General features: G+C 35.8%; 1 protein-coding gene across 3 annotated transcripts in view; it reads right to left on the minus strand.

Annotated features, from left to right (window-relative positions):
- DOCK4 (dedicator of cytokinesis 4) overlaps positions 1 to 18,072 on the minus strand; it is a 231,122-nt gene that overhangs the window by 60,325 nt on the left and 152,725 nt on the right. For all 3 annotated transcript variants that reach the window (XM_063396688.1, XM_063396687.1, XM_063396689.1), the window contains 9 exons: positions 17,123 to 17,220; positions 16,942 to 17,025; positions 16,746 to 16,846; positions 16,333 to 16,414; positions 15,285 to 15,455; positions 13,780 to 13,972; positions 6,586 to 6,713; positions 4,300 to 4,434; positions 225 to 323 (listed from right to left, as the gene is read on the minus strand). In XM_063396688.1, the coding sequence (XP_063252758.1) occupies positions 225 to 323; positions 4,300 to 4,434; positions 6,586 to 6,713; positions 13,780 to 13,972; positions 15,285 to 15,455; positions 16,333 to 16,414; positions 16,746 to 16,846; positions 16,942 to 17,025; positions 17,123 to 17,220 (1,091 nt within the window). The remainder of the gene's footprint in view (positions 1 to 224; positions 324 to 4,299; positions 4,435 to 6,585; positions 6,714 to 13,779; positions 13,973 to 15,284; positions 15,456 to 16,332; positions 16,415 to 16,745; positions 16,847 to 16,941; positions 17,026 to 17,122; positions 17,221 to 18,072) is intronic.

Raw genomic sequence — 18,072 nt, forward strand, 5'->3', positions numbered from 1 at the left:
TTATACATCCTCCATCAGTATTCTCTCTGCTGTCATTGTAGAAGCAGTAACAGCCTTGCCCCACTGTAAGAGTGGACTCAAATTCCCAAGAAAAGCTGTGCAAAAACACATGGGATTTAAGTACTGAAGGGATTCATCAAAGCACAGGGATATCTTAAAGGGAGATAAATCAAAAAGAGAGATGAAAAGGGCTAAGCAAGTGGAAACACAATTCTGTTACTCACCCTCAGGTCTTCCTTTGTGCTGAAGCTATCAAGAAGCTGTTGATAATGTCTATCAGTCATTTGTCGCAAGAGTGACAATAAACAGGAGACAAATTCCCCCTGTTCAGATAAGCCAAGAGAAGAAATATTATAATGTTTTCTGCACTTCAGCTTAAATTATAAGCACTCTTATATTATAAGCACTTCAAAGTAATTAACAAATGCAAAGGAAATTAATCTACAGTTAAGCTTTAACTCCACATTTTGTGAAAATTGATCGCACTGCCTTCCCATTTAAGGAAATATTTTTCCCTAAATGGAGTTTACTTGCTTAGAAAAATCTACTTTAAATAGTTCCATCAGGGCTAAACCACTAAAATTTTTATTTGTGATTTGTTTTCCTTGTATCTGTTTTTAAACACATTACTTAGATTGCTACAATTACAACCTCTTTAGTCAACTCAGCTTTGAAACAAATATAAACAAACATATTTTTTAAGAATTCTGGGAAGAATGCTATTGTTTTCCCTTAGGGAAGAAATGAAAGGAAATAGTTAGGAATTTTAAAAAACATTTTGTCATCTCAAAGCTCCAAAATCTGTCAAAAAGAAAACTTATTTGTAGGACTGAACAAACTTCAAAAATGTTTTGATCAGAAATTTCTTTTAGGCTTACAGAAGAATTTCTCATTGAAAGAGCAGAGAACTGCACTGGGTATCTCCAGTGAGTGAACAACCAAGCTATTATAGCAAGGAACAGGTTCTCCCTTTCCTGTCTGCTCATTCACTTTTGGACTGGGAAGAAACACTGAATGGTATCGGCCAGGTCTGACTGCAGAATGGAGGAGGACAGGAAAGGGTCAAAGGTCTGGTTTGCATCGCAATGCTCTGAAAGAACAATTCTGAAATCTTACAAGCTTGCTTAAAAAATGAGATATACATTTCTTCCTGAACCAGGAATGGGGAATGAGACTGAGAGAACAAACAGGTGATAACAGGACTTCAAAATGGTGTCTTTCATTAGTTCACCAAGTCAGATTTTAAGAAGATTTCCCTCCATCTTGCATTAAAAATAGAAAATAAGATTAAAAGGCAGAAGTATGTTTTCACAGAAATGGCAATTCTGGATTTTACACTGGAAGGCTCAATTCATTTGTGATTATACCTGATACATTTGATCATGTATGAGGTGATGGCTTTCACTGGCAATATGGTTATACTTGTATCCTGAAGTAATGATTCTAAATTTTTTAGTTCCCTTTGTTTTACAGTAAACATAACATTCATAGAAACATAGAATCACAATCTCAAAACAATATCCTAAGGCTACAAGATCTCTTAATATTCATGCTCTGGGCAGAAACATAATGGTTACAGCTGCTGTCTTGTAAATATCTGTATACCCAATTGCTAGCTTGAGTAACAAAACTCCTTTCCTGCCTAGGCATTTTAAGCAGTCCTTTTTAGTTACCTTTCTTCTATGTTCCCACATTTGTTTCAGCTTATATAGTAGTATATTAAAAATCACAATCTATTATAGAGAATTGTACTGTTATAGTTGACAGACTGACTAGTGTTATAAAAGTATCAACTTTAGCTAATTGTTAACTGACTTCTAAATTTGAGCTTTTAATTTGAATGTAGGTAGCTATACAGGCTGGTTTTTAAAATAGCAATGCACATTCAGCTTCATTTGTTGAACTCAACATAAAAATGTATATTGTAGGATTTCTGCCAGTGTTGGCCACAGATTAACTTTCAAATCATGCACGAAAGCAAATTCCACACACATAAAAACCTTGATAAAAAACATTTAGGGTCCAATTCCACTGTCAAAAGTCAAGCCAAGCAGTATACTAAAATCACTTAGGTAGATTATTTAAGTAATTTTTTGTGTCTTATTTAAGGAGTACACTTATTAAAAACCATGGAGCTTTCAATTAAATTGCAGTTTATTTAGGTTCTGAGGGACTGAATTTTCAAGATCTGAAATCAGTTAAAGTTCACTTCAATCGCACTGCTTTCTGTTAACTCTTTAAATGCAAATGCATTTTTTTCTTAAGGAAGTCCAAAGGTTAATTCAGTGACAAATGAAGCAGAAGTTTCACTTTCACCATTACATTTAATTCCATGTTTGTCAATGCAACATCTCTAACACCCTGAAGCCTGTCTGCTTCGTGCTCAGTTTAAAGCATCACACCCATTTTGCAGGTTACCATTAAACAAGACCAATCACTGAAAATTAAATGGTATCCAGGTATCAAAGCTGCTTGAAAGAAATGGTGGAGTCATGGCAGCACAAAGCCCAGTGCTGCCTGATTTGATGCTGCTTCTTTGTGAAGCAAAACAGCAACACATGGGCCTGGGAGACCACAGTCAGATGGGTTTGGGACTACTTCCACAAGGAAGACTATGTCTCATTCGAAACTATGACAGGATTTTATCGAGTGTGCTCCCATGGTACATCTCACAAAGAATTTTTTATGACACATGCAGTTTGAAATAATGGTAACATACTGGAACAGACCCTACTGCTGAACTCACATTGAGTACTTTATCATACATGCTCTACAAATAGTTCCAAGAATCTGGCTCCATGTGCTGCCAGAAGAGCATACTGCATGATATTTCTACATAAATGTATATAATTGCCTTATGCTGTGCTGTGAGTCACTTCCACATTATGTATTCTTTGGGAGCCTGCAGTGACAATAACATGGCTTTTCTGATGCACAGAGGAAAATTTGGCAACTTGAAAGTGCTTTCACAGTCTAATTTTTTGATGGTGCAAAAGAATTAGGCTGTCATGGTGTTTAATGAAAACTTAATCTGCAAGCATGGGGATATCTCATAAGAAACCAATAAGATCAGAGCTTTGCTACTCTAACAGTCCAACACTACCACCCTTTCTTCAGCTCAGATTTCCTTGTGGTGCTCTGATATGCCACACGGCATACATTTGCAATTTTGTATTTTAAAGAAAAAACCTCCCAAACTCTTAGACGTATATTGCTGTTGAACCACAGTGATTAAAGCATGATGTTATCTTATTACAGAGTTTGGTCAACTCTATAAAATACTCCATATACAGTTCGTTTGCTGTAAGTCTAAAGTAAAAAAGAAAACAAGCAAAAAACCCTCGACAACACATTTTTCTCTGCAGCTATTAAATGCTTTTGAAATGTTTGATCTCAGAGGAAATTCTGGTTTGAAAAGCAACCCCCTATTCATTAACAAAACTGTTACAGTGTAAACACAGAGCAATTAATTAATAAATGTATAATGAGATTGTAAATCACTCAGCATAGTATGTTTTCTGCACAAAATGCTATCCCCTTGCATCTTGGGGTCACATCCCTGGCTATATTAGAACCAATTTGCCCTTGAAAAGCAAAGTGAAAACCTTGCTGCAAACAAAGCAAAACAACACTTCATTATATTTGATCAATGCTCATCAAAGACTTTTCTGTAAATGCCTGTATTTCAACCTTCTAATTTGCATGAGTTGTTAAGCAGGTTCACCAAAACATCATTTACTAATCTTCTAAATCTATCCTGTATGCTCAGCCTCATGTGACAAAAACAAAGCTCAAATGCTCAGCCCAGAGAACAACAAAATGCCTCCTCTCAAGTAAAAAATTTAGATTAGTACAAGTTATCACAGATTCTGCAGGCATCTTTAGAGTTGTTTCATAATGAAATAATGTATGCATTTTAGGAACTATTACTGATTGATACTCTTCTATTTTCAGGAATTCAAACTGAAGGAGAGTTTCAGAAAGCTATTATATTGCAAACAAAAGGAACATACTGAAATCATTACTAACCTGAAAGTCTAAAAAGAAATGTTACCTTTTGGGCTTGTTTTTTGCTTTGCTTTGGTTTTTTGGTCAAAATATATAAATAAACTTAATGAAAAAAAATTACTATTTCCACTAAAAATCAGCAAAATGCAAGAAAGCTTTTCGTTGTCTTCCCCATTCTCTCTTTTATACACAAAGTCTAACACTGTGAATTACAACATAAAGACAACATATTGACAAATCTAGTAGTCCAACCAGTGACAATTGTGAGCTCTTTGATTGCAAGAAACTTACAGTCACATCTTGAAACTGGAGGCGCAGAGCAGAGCCTGATGGCTGGGGTCGGCTGGTGATCTCTAGTATGGTCCTTAACAGAATATCTAGCAGACTGTTTACAATCACATCAATTTCTTCCAGGACTGATTTTTCCTTAAATAACAAAAATTAAAAATTAAGATTTTAAAATAGAAATATGATCACAAGCATAGTTCCTTTGATGTAGTTTTAGAAACAAATTTCAGTTTCGATGTGAATGCTACGTTCAAGAAACAAGCACTATTCTCCAATTTGGATATTTTTTAATTCTGTTTTTCCCAACAGTTTTCCATTAATCGTAACACAGCGGACAGTTACAGGGATGACTGTGAATATATAAGAGTCCATCAAATAAGCATAGCTCTATTTTCACTTGATGTTTAGAAGAAAGCAGTAAATAATATAAAAACACTTTTTGAACAAGATTTTTATAGGTAACACTCACATATCTTCTGGGAACATTGCCAAGAAAGGCTTAAAATCCAAAAAGCAAAATCCTGTTTTACCCTTTGAAACTATCCCCAGAAATAAGCAGATGGTGCTCAACCTTCAGGACCTGCTTCATCAGTAAGGCCCAGCTACGTTGCTTCCCAGCAGCTGGGTAGCACAAATAGATGAGTCATTTATGTGAGCCCACAACTGCTTGTACACAACATCAAAACAAAGGAATCAAAGCACTCACTGCCAAAACAGACCATGAATACCTCAGTTACCAGCATGAAAACACTTGATAAAGTCAAGCTGTAGTTAATTCTCCTTTTTAATTCAGATGGAAATATGTTTTCCCTGCTTGAAGATTAAGTCTCCACTGCAGCAGAAACCATCATCTTAATCTGAGCAATTTTATCCATTGTTTAACATGACCCTTCTTAACAGAAAGAAACACTTCATAATCAAATGCACACAACCAAGCTAAAACTCAACTGACAAACAAATACATCAACTTTGCTGAGGTGTAGGAGTGATTTGTTTTTTTTTCTTTTGTTTAATTTTGCCTCCTAGACACCCTAAAACATAGGATTTGTAACAAAACCCAAAATTCCTTTCTGGACTTAAGTTGAATCTAGTGTCAAGCCATGTTCTCTGTCACTTCATCTAGCATCAAAGAACTGTTAAACTGGCTTCTTATGAAAACAGACAGTATATAGTATATTTAGGAACTGTGACCCTTCTCTTTACTACTACAAACAACTTTTGGAATGAGCAACAGCCCTAATTTTAAAAGCTGCCTTAGTGCAAATTCACTTGTTCCCTCAATCTCTAAATTATCTTGATTATAATGGAAGGATTGAAATTCTGTACTGATGTACCAGAAAATATGCCAAATTCACCAAGTTGTTAATAGTCTCAATTACTCCAAGAATACTAAAAATAGCAGCTGTTTATCCTGAACATTCAGGAGAGCTTTATGTAGATATCCACTTGTAATTGTGTACATCTCTGGCTTAGTGACTCCAAATGGAAGATCTCATGAAATTCAGACCAGATATGTAAATCTTCCAGTTCAAAACCACTGCTTTAGTATCTATCACTTTATCTTGTGATGAGGTTTTATACTCATCCAGGAGCAACTGGAAGGAATATGTTGGTACAGTGCCAGAGATGCAAGCCACAGACATATTAAATCATTGTTGGAGCAACTTTAATTGCTGAAAGTGGTATGAAATGAAGAAGCACATAAAGGAGTTCTCACTAATGCATTACAAGGTAATGTATGCTGGCCTTGATACTCATGTATTGCACTAATTACAGGCAATGCTTGGTTTTAATTGTCTGATATCCTGTTGTCTGTCAGAACCTATCATCACCTTCCCATTTGCAATACACCTGTATAAGTGAGCTCTCATATGCAGCTTTCACACACTAATTGACAAATACCAGAAACCGGCCGCTAAGTTTATCAACTAAAAATCAAGTGCAATCCCCCTTGCATTACTCATATCAATCTTTACCTATATCAGTCCTGTGTTCCCTGAGAATATACAGCCCTCAATAGAAAATGCCCCTAGAAGAAAGTAGACATTTCTTTCTTTCCAAAACAACACTCAAGAAGTGCAAAAGCTTGTCAGAACATTGTATGTTCCAATTAAAATACACATGCATGGAAAGAAAAGGGTCATGAAAAAAATCAAAATGACAGGTTTATGCAGATTCATTACACAGAGCACTCTTTAAAATGCTCTTGGGCAAGGTCCAGCTTGTGCCATTAAATGTCACTGAGCCATATAAAGAAGTTCAAGTGGATGTGACATGGTGTTTACTCACTGAGCTGTTCTTCTTGATGAGGCAAAATATGTTGCTAAGGATACGGGCACACATTATAAGGTCCTTCTGCTCTTGTAAATGCATGTGGAGATGATGTAAAACTACTGGAAGAAGAATGCATCGAGAATCTGGAAGAAATGAAAAATTTCATGAATAGGAGCTTCTCACAGAGTAATTTAATTTGAATACATATATAAAATGTGTCTTCAGTGCAAAACTATTTCTGATAAGCAGGAGCTTTTGCTTGCTTTAGTCGACATTTTTGATAAACGGGAGCTTTTACTTCACAATCATAAGCAAATATTTGAAGAATGAACAACATGCTGGAAGTCACTATGTTATATCATGGAAGAAGAAAAATACCATTGTGTGGAATATACTGCACATAAAAAAGTTTTAAGCATTTATTGAACTGCCATGCAAAATGAATAAAAAAAGTAGAATAGTAATACTTGTGTTCAAAACAATGAGAAATCATGCTCTAGTGTCCCTCCCATGTGACAGGATCCATTTATACACCAAGGTTATGACAGATTTCATCAGGAACGTTATTGTACAAGAGAGTTCTCTTTCACAGACCAGCAGCAGTATTTTCAGATTTCTTTCACAATTTTCACTTTTCCAGATTCCTCACTCCTACTGAATATGAACAACTTAGACTATTGATGTCTACATAAAATGATTTGCCTTTCCACTATTTCATTTTCTAAACACAGCTCTTTGGTGTTTGCAGTCCTGAACTCGCTAAAAAATTATGCAAAACATCATTAACAGGCTACTTATTTCTGCTTCCTTTTATTACAATTAAAGACAGTATTAAATGGGAAAACCCTTAATACTTACACTTGTGATAACACTTCAAACACCTATTCACAACTTGATAAATGGGAAGGATATTCCCTGTTTTCATTTTGTTGTTGGTTTAAAATCTTTTCCACAATTAAGAAATTATATTCCCACAGAATGTACTTGAATAATTTCCTCTATTAAAATGTTAATGATTATAGAAATCATTATAGAAATATATTCATCTATTCCCTTTGTTCATTAATGCAATTATATGCTAAAAATTAATTCCTCTAGCTGGACAATTACTACTTCAAAACAATTTTGCCAAGCAGGTATTGTTTGTGGATTACACTTTCTGTAAACACTTTCTCCCCCCTCAATTATTTCCTCTATTTTTAGCATGAGGGAGAAGAAAATATATTTATTCTGAGATTTTGCTTAATGTTTCTTTTGCTCTACTGAATCACAGCACTAATATCTTGTTATGCTTTACAGTTCCCTTGTTTTCATAGTCTAGTCATCTGTATAACAAAAGACAAATCATATGGATAAGCTCATTTGTACACACTATTTAAGTATAATCTTATTTTTTAAATAAAATCTTGCCTGCTCTTTTAAAATGGGTGTTTCATGCTTGTTATTTACTCAGGTGTACCTCTGTGTCTTTCTACTAAAGAAAATAATAAAGGCTGTAAGGCAGTAGGCAAATGACCATCAATGAATCAAAACCCAGTGATACAGAAACCCAGCACTGGGCAATAAATAGCCTCTCTCCAGTGACTGCTTATTTCTGCAAGTGCCTCAGCAGGTTTTCATCAGGACTGGCCTGAGAGTTCCCACCTGCCTGTAGAAGCACAAATGGGGGAAAGTTTCTCAGTGAAACCAAGGCAGCATCTTTTTTTTCCTCTACTTTGGAACTCGGCTTAGCCAAGTGTTGTCCCCGGTGTTCTGAGCTGTCAGGTGTGCCCAGCTGCCACTGACCCATCCACTGCAAGACTTCTAGGGTCAAAGGGTAACCGGGCAAAGAAATGGCAAATGTGCAGACCTGTGGTGGGGAAAGTGCCACCTTCTGATCCCCACTGCTACATCTGCTTATTGATTCCTGCTGGATGAAAAGCAGAGCTAATGCCTTCAGCTGAAGCAATAAAGCAGAACTTTTCTATTTGATTGAAAAAGACTTAGTCCCTAGATTACAGGGGATGGCTCCTTTTCCCTGCATTTTCTTAGGCCTTATATGTACTGAATTCTTGACTATCTGGCAATCCATCATCAAGAGACAAGAAGAAGAGTTCACTGTGTAAATCCGCCTGTGATTCTGTGGTTGGGGTACTTTGCTGGCAAGCAGGTGATAGAAAGCTCAATCCAATCCCTACTCAACTCCACAGAGCACTAATACTATCATGTATGAGCATGATTGCTTGGGCCAAAGGTCCTCTCTTGCAGCTACAACTCAAATCCCTCAGTCCAGAAGGTCAGAAGAAACCAGGAGCAGCCCTGTGCCAGGGAGTTTCTTCTTGGTTAACTGTAGATAGCTTCCTGATGAGCCCACACAGCATTTGGACCTAACCTGAGGTTCCATCTACTCTGTGCACTGCTTACACGAAAGCGCAGCATCATGAACTACATTTTGAAGACAAAAAACCTACATGTAGCAACACTTGACTTGTAAATAGCCAACTCTTACACATGATGTGGCCTGAGGCATCTCAGGCAAAACTGAGCATCCTCATTCAACTGTTTCAAGTATTCCAATTTTCCAAAAGCTTCATAAAATGATCAGAAACTCTTTTACCAGACTAAATGGACTAGCAAAAAGCATCTTACAATGACTTGTAACTATACATGTGAGGCAATAGTGGCAGTTATTGAAACAACCACTACATATAACACAGCTTTAGATGTATTCCTTTTAGGCCCAGAATCCAAATACCCCTCTGTCTTGATCTATTTAGGTGGAGGGACATAGTGGTATGACAAGAGAAGAGGAGAATTGGGGCTCATTCACCTCTGATGCAAACCAAGGACTATGTGAGAAATTTTGGAGAATATATATTTGTCTCAGGTTACTCTTTTTCTTGCTAATTGTCAGCTGCAATGTCAGCCACTGGATACAGAAAAATTAATGAGTGCAAGGAATGGTGTAATAATGAGAACTCTGAGCCATCAGTCACTGTCCTAATTTTTCTTCTTTGCAGGAAGTCAAATTAGCTGACTGTTTAAAATGCTAATATTTGCCCTCTACAAATATTATACAGAAAGACAAGAAAAAAATCATGACACAGAGATTTTCAAGTATGTGCTTGGCATAATTAGAAAGAGGGCAGTCTTGGACTCTGGGGCATCCTTGTAACTTTCCTATGCAACAGTAACATTTACTACACAGCACATCTTTTCTCCTTAGTTTTCATATAGTGGTAAAGAATCTGCAGAGACATACTTCCTTCAGTCTAGTATATTTTAAAGATTTCTTTCAGAAAGATGATATTCTTTTCAATTACTGTATCTAAACAGATAGTCAAAGCTTCAGCCTGCTTGGAAAAATTGACCTTTTTAAACAAATAAACAGCATTCTCCTTGAACAATAAGAAACAAGGCAGTTGTTCTTTGTTTTGGTTGTTTTACTGGACCTATTCAATTTATGCCCCCTTGTTTGAATGAAATACTGGACTTAAGGATGTCAGGACAAGAAAATGCTTAAGCCAAAAAAGCAGCTATCACTGCAATTCCAAAACCAAACATATACGCCTGTTCTCTGGGTGCATGGACGTCACTGTTCTCAGAACAGTTAGGAGGGAAATTAACTCAAAACTTGTAGACAGGAACTGTTTTCAGTTGAAGGAAAAAAATTGCCTGTAGGGCAGAAGGAAAACACAGGAATGGGTCAGAAAGTGTGGCCTAGAAATAAGCCACTGATGAAAGGCATAATTTGCACAGACTGAATTTTTGTATGCAATATGCATCTATCTATGTGTCCACAGGTGTGTACAGAAGCACAAATGCACAAACAATGCCAAAGAATAGTACATTGCTGTGGAAAGCAAATTAAGCAATACTAATTAATCTGAAAAAGATCATGGAGTTTTTGAAATCATTACTATGGATCAATGTGTAAACCCTTTATATTTTGAAAAGATTTACTCTGTTTTCAAACCTGTGTTAATACGTAAAGTTTAATGCATTTTAAGTAAACTGAATTCAGGATTTGTATCAACACTCTCAATAATGATAGGCTTTTTGGATTTTTATAGCAATCAATTAGCTTGCAGTGATTAATGAGATATCTTACAAGTCTCATTAATGAGAAGATTTGAGTCTTTTGAAAAACAGTGGAATAAGAGGGAAATCATAATACCTACCTTCTAGAATTAAACCTCCTTATCAGTTAATGGTATCATTTCCTGAACTGATCAGTAAAGGCTCATTACTTTTTTCATTCCCATAGGAGGTCTGATATGTAACAACATATTTTAAACAAGACAGTTCAGTGATATTATTTGTACTGATTGTGTTAGGTATTTGTCTCTGAATGACTACTGAAACATGAGGTTTCCTAAATGTACCTTCTCCTGTAATATTCAGAATGCAATTCTTTGATGAACTAATTCACTCAATCTCAGAATGAAAACAAAAAGATAATTATCGTGTTTCTATTCCATGAACTGTGGGATTCAGCACAACTAAGGCAACCAGTAAAACAAAGAAAAGTTATAAGTTATATATAAAATAATCACATTAAAATTAACACATGAAATAAAGCATCAACTTGGGATTTTTCCTAGCTTCATAATATTACTGATAGATCTATATAGTATAAATGGTCATAGAATTAAACTTCTATCTGCTTTAAGTTTGCCTCACTAAAAGGAAGAGTCCTATGCAACTACCACATCCCCATATTTTGGGAAAACGCAAATTTTCTTGCCATGTAACAACAATTCTCATGTGGTAAAGAGCCACACCACAGCTTATGAATTAGCTAGAGATACAAGTTTTATTAATATGAGGTTTTCCTTTTTGTACGATTTTACCTATTAACATAATGTCTCTACTGCTAACATGTTGTATCAGTGATGATTCCAAGAAAACTCAGCCTTTTTGGAGGACAAAACCCAGATGTTCCACTTTTGCACCTCACATTTTCACAGCTATTGAATTTGCAAGCTCAAAGTAGTGCCCTTAGATTAAGAAACAATTGAAGTTCTGTTAACTCCTGTTAAACCATGTCAGGAAGGACATGGCTCAAGATGTGTTTCTCTGTTATTGGGCCTAACTCCTCCCAGCAAAACAGATTTAACTCTTCCTCAAAGAAAGCTATATTAATATTTAATGCAAAAAAGAAAGCAAACAAGCAGGCTAGACTACTGATGTATGGGAAATAACAAAGTTAGACATTCTTCTGGTTACAGGCATATGTAGATCATCAGTTTGGACATTCTACAAGCATCAAGAGGGATGAGTCCAAAGACCAAAATACTCAGGAGGCTGGAAGAAAGGCCAAGAGGAAAAAAATACTGATGAACTTTACCAGCAGGAAAATTGTCATCTTTTTCTTTTTAGACAGCCAATGAAGTTTGCTCAAAGAAGCACCCTCCTCATTTTCAGCTGTTTGAATAAAGAGTTACTTCGTGTGTTCGTTTTACTTCCAGTGTGTTAGCTAGCACTTAGGTTTGCAGCATTCTTTATCTTCATCTGGGAGACAGAAATCAATTCTTTGCCAGCAGCAAGCCTCAACTACACATTAACATAATATATGCAGTATTTATTTTTCCCAAGAAGATTTTAATAGGACTTCCTTCTAAGCATGGACTGAAGGAAAGTCTACTCATATTTTAGTTTTTGTAGAGATGAAACATTGATGGCAAAGATACAAGACGCTGATCTCCACACAACCCTTCATCTCAATGATGACGGAAATTATACTGTGCAAGAGTTTGTCTGAGTTTCCTATCATGGACATTGGGAGCTTTTATTACTGCCTGATGTTTTTCACATCCCCGTGGTCTAAGAAATTTGTGTTTTATATGTGTGCAACTCCTTGTAAACTTTAAGGTTTTCCTTGCTTTTAACACCAAACCAATTTCTTAATAACGAAAATGGATTTCAGTTAAAAACTGATTCTTTTACAAAAGAAAGCAAACGTATAAAAGTTGTCATACTATTGAAAGTAGATTTACAGTTCCAAGAAAGTCCTCAAGAGTCCCTTACATGGCACCAAGTAACTCTAACTAGGTTCATATAATTGGGTTGTCTGGTTAGGCTGACCTGAGATAATAGGAGGAAAATGGCAATAATGCTACCTGGTCCCTACCTAGTCTGGAAAATGAAAAACTTAAGTGAGAGCATCCTTAACATTGCACCATGAATACATCATCATCTAGCCAGAGATCAAAGGTCTGATCCATCAGCAGCAGGGAGAGCTAACTGACCCTCCTGGAGGGGATGCTACAGGATCTCCCAAGGGAAAGGGTAAGTTGTTTTCACAGCCAGAATGGGGCCAGGATGCAGTACTCCTTACCTGTTTCTTTCAGCTCATATTTTTTAAGTAGAACCACTTTTTAAAAGCTTTTCAAAAAATATGCTCAAAGAACTCTTCATTTTTTTGTAGTATCCTGAAGTATTTATGCATATACTGATGGTTTTTGCAGAGCTTTAATCATTGTCATGTGTTTACCTTGAATGTTTTAGATGGTCAAAGTTACTGTTCCTACTGAACTCCATCAGCCAATGCCCAAGTAGCTCTCAGGGCTATTGGTGAGTAAATAAAATTTATTAGAATTCTTTAAATATCTTTCTTCTATTTTAATTACTTTATTTCAAAAATTACTTCATCTCAATTTTATACGTGGTTACTTCTGTGAGTTTCACTTTGAATAGAAACCAAGAATGCTGGGCTCACCACCATTCAGCAGTTTTTTCTTCTGCACAGTAAATAACTATGCTGTTATATACTCTGTGGACCAGGCATCACTCACATTTGTGCAGCATTTTTATGCTACATTAAGAAATGGAGGATCCAAAGTGCTGAACTAGCAAGAGTAACACAAACAAGAGTTAATGGGTAAGTAAGAGTCTGTTTGCTGAACTGTCCCCAAAGAAGAAGAAAAAAGGAGAAAAATAATTTTAGCTAAGTTTTTTCTTTGTAATTACTTAAAAAGCATAAGGCAAACTTCTTTAACTAACATATTCCCAGTAGATCAAAAAAAACCCCATATTTTTAAGTGTCTTTGCCTCTGAAAAACAAATCACTAAATTCAAAAACCTGTATTTTTGTAAATGAGCAGCTTATACAGAGCAGTGTTTCAAGAATTGTTCCTCAGGAACACTGTTCCCTTCAGCACCTGCTGGCCTAGGCACAAAGCACACAGTCTGAGCCCCTCACCTGCAGGTAGCCCAGAGAAACCTTACCTGGGTTAGTGTACAGGTGACTCTCCACAGTTTTCCCAATACTCTGCAGTTTAACAGCTTGAAGGGACTCATCCCCATGCATGACTGTTGGCAAGCTGCCCAAAGCATCGTGAACCAAATTTGCCACTTCTCTCACATCAAAGAGCTTCAAAAGTTCTGAGTACACTGATGGGAACGAGCTGAGAAACACAGCCTAGAGGAACAGGGCAAAAATGGACAGTCAGAACAGTTTTGACATTTATAGAATTTAAATAGTTATAGAAATTTAAGTAACTCTAGAGAAATGCCTGGTTTTAAGGGAAGGTAACAGCATTAAAAATGGTCATATTTTCAGAATGAATAGCCTCACATTCATTAACAGACTTAGCTTGTGACTATTTCCTTTAAGCAGTACCTAATGATTGTTAATTTCTCCCAGGACAAAGTGAAAGTTCAACTCAGAACAAAAACACTTGTTCATTAAATACACTTATGTCTCTGTGACAGAAAATTTAGCTGATATGATACAAAAAATATTTGTGTGGAGTTGTTTTGGTTTACTTTGTTTTAAGGTACGTAACAGCCTCTATATCTTCCATTTTTCAAATACTGAATATTTTTATTTTGGAGTAAGGCAGGACTGGTAGTCCTGGTTCCCTTAATCTTTAAAAAGGGTTAGAAAGTCATTGATGAATATTAAAACGAAACACTGTAAAAGTAAGGAGAACAACACCAGAGAAAAGAAGCTCAAACTGACATTCCCTTCTCTAAATCCTGCTGATTGTGAAAAGCTACTCACACACTCACACTGGTGGCAGAACAGGCTAATGTGAGCTAAAAATACTCGAAAAGAATTCTAGATGTGGTTGTTTGTATCCTTTTGTTGTCTTTTAACTCCAGCTGCTTATATGATATGAGAAGGAAGAACTACCTTTCCTACTCTGTTCTCTCTGATTGTCATTTTCTTGGCAGAACAGTTTTCTAAAGCAATTTGGAAAATATTAATTGTTAAAAGGATCCTAATCATCTGTGTTTACAGGAACATGGGAAGAGGATGGTAAATTTATGAGCATTTAATGGAGAGAGCTGTCTCGTGTGTGTTTTGCCTCTACTTTAGCACTAGCCCATTTCTGTTGTCTCAAATGAAATAAAGATATCATCTGAATATTAAACCACATGGTTCAACAAGACAAAAATTTTCTGTAAAGCATGAAAACTCTTATTGTAGTCTTTTATATGGCTCCAATTCTTCAGTCAGTGTGGTTAAAACTAAGTAGTAAGAAGATCAAAAAAGAGAAATTGTTTTATTTGTATCCATTAACATAATTATTATAATTCAAAATAAAATATTAAGTTTAGGATTATATATTCCAAGCATATTTAGCAGGTACTGGTATGAACATTTCACACTGCAGCATGAGAAGTTGAAAATGCCAGTTTGCTCTAGCAAAAATATGTTTTCTTTCTGAACAGGCATACATTTTTTATACTGGATGTGGAAAATGGCAACAAGCAAGAACACTTACTTGTAGTTGGGATAAAGCACTCGTTCCTTTGCTCTCTTGAGACAGGAAGAAGCGTACTGACATGAGGAGCTCTTGAATACAGCAGCGAAATTCCTCCTCATTTTGTCCACCAGTAGCAATAGAGAATAATCTTCGAGACTGAACTATGTATTTAAAGATATATTCCTGTGCCTATAAATGCCAAAATCAGAGATAACTAACAAAAATGAACATGCTCATCTCCAAACAGAATATATGCAATGATTATATCATTCAAATAAAGAAGAGTCTGAAACAGGACCCCATTCATTAATTTTGGTAAATCTCTCTATTGAAACACTAAAAATATTTTAATAAAAAAACCAAAACTAAACAAACAAGCAAAAACTCAACACCACTGTCTCCTCCTACCCTCCCCCTCCTCCCTCCAAAAAAGCTTAAATTAAGTTGCAAAGCTGTTGGAATGCAAATTCAAAATAATGCCCTCTCTTATTAGCAAGACACCAAAGTTCATAGCAGCATAGAAAAATACAAAAGGGTATCACACTGATATTTTATTTCCAGATTGTAGCATGTGTCCCAAATGGCATTATTGTGTTGCACAACTCAGTCTGATGGCATGTTACACTCTTTTGATGGTACAAAGCAGGGCAACAAGAACAACCACAAGCACCACAATCAGTAGAATTCCCTGGTGTCAGGACTGAACCATTAGGTCAGCATGTGTGTCTGCCACTTAGAGTCATGCAATGGATGTTAATACCACCAGTGTAATCTGTTTTTGATTCCTTTGCCTCATTCAGTAAGGAATATAGAGCTCCAGAGGCTAATGGTAGTGAGCCTCAATGGTCAACTTACTGATAAAAGAGAATAATGAATAAACTGACTGCACAGAAAGTCTGCAGCTCCCTAGAACTGGTTCTATCTATATATATCTATTGTATCTATAAATGATGGAACTACTGTTCCATCATTTATGTATATTCTTCTTCACTTCCTAAGTGAAACCTGTGTGTACTGTGTGAATACATCATTCAAACACATATTTATCTTCAACATTTTTTATTACCTTTAGTACTTCCTGGATGTGATCATGAAGCTCCACCTCAGTGACCCGGTCAATATGCCACTTCAGTACTTTTATAAGATCTCTATAATAGCACATCAGACAGAATTATAACACAGAAGTGGGAGAAGGGTTAACTTTGCACATAAAACACAAGCCAATAGCTGTCATATGAGAAACACGGGCAAAATAAAAAAATATATGACTAGATTTCACCAGACTCAATAGTACACTTAGTTTTAAGTCTGCTGAAGAGCACCTAGTAGATCTCTGATGAATGACCAATAAAACCAGCATTAAATATGCAGTAGAATGATTGTAACACAGACACACCATTTCCTTATTCTAATGATTGATTCCTCTAGTTTAGTAATAGTTGTCAGTATTAAATCAGATAGAAGAAGTACAGTCTTCACCTGTATGCAAGTGCTCCTGCAAAATGACTTTCAATGTAAGTGTCCATTACTGGCTTAAAGTGGTGAAACTTGCTGTCCTGCAGCAAATTTATTATGTGAACCTAAATGGGAGAGAAAAAGAAAAAAAAAACAACTTTTTTTTTTGTTTTACTTAGCTTTTAGCTAGTGTTAAGCATGATCACAAAATGAAACTTACCAAGCAATCAAATACTTTTGATCCATATTTCTGAGAATTTTCATCTAAAATCCCAAATAAAGTGTCTAGTGTATCTTGAAGAAACTAATGGGAGAGAATGAGTGTTATTAAAATGATATTTCTGAGACACAGAAATACATTATTTCTCTCAAATCATTTAAAAGTATAAAAAGGTATATACCTTCACTATTTCTGAACCATCAATTTCTTTTAATTTTGAGAGGCAACCTGCAATTTTATCTGGGTGGGTTCTCCACTTCAGAAGGTCAAGCATATCTCCTGCAAAAACAAAAGGCAATATTTGAAGTTGGAAGCAAAGCAGCATTTCATATTTTAAACTTTACTATTATAGTCAACTCAGCAAAATTTGGCATCATAAAAACAAAAGAAAACACCTCCAGATTTGCTATAATATTATCTTCCCAACAATACATTTTCATTCCGCTCCATAATTGCTCCACCAAAACAGACATAAGAACATGGTACTGGGTCACTAAAATCAGTCTCCTGTGGCAACTCTATCATGCAATTTTGTTCACATACTATCTTAAATAAAGCAGTTATTTGGCCCTCTCTCATCCTATTGAAGGATGACTTCCAGACTTACTCTGAAAGCTAGAAACAATCTCCTAATTACTGGCTTGAATGTATTTGAAACACTCATGTTTCTCTGTCTTTTTAGAGAACAAACACAATGCCCCTAAGATCCCACTTGAGTAAGCAACAAATCTCTTCTGGAAAATGAACTATTCTGAGATAAATGATACCTGAGTGTGTCCAAACTTCCTCCAGTTTTAACTCCTTGTCCTTCAGCTTTCAAAATGATAACGACATTACAGATAAGATTACATCATTTTCTACATCATTAGCAAGCTCATACATCTGTTTTTAACATCTGACATCTATGTTCTAGAATTTGAGAGTCTTTCAGATAGACATATTTATGTCCCCAATATGATGCTTCTTCTGTTTAACACTATTCAGCTTCCTGGATAGAGAAGAATCCCCAGGAGTCTCCACTAGTGTATCCTGCCTTTTCTACCATTAGATTCAAGCTAACTTCTGTTCCTTCTTATTAGGTATTTGAATCAAAGTTACAATGCTTTGCTGTAGCATATTTTGATTTTGTCC

Source organism: Prinia subflava, chromosome 4 (genome assembly GCF_021018805.1).
Source record: "Prinia subflava isolate CZ2003 ecotype Zambia chromosome 4, Cam_Psub_1.2, whole genome shotgun sequence".
Taxonomy (NCBI): Eukaryota; Metazoa; Chordata; class Aves; order Passeriformes; family Cisticolidae; genus Prinia; species Prinia subflava.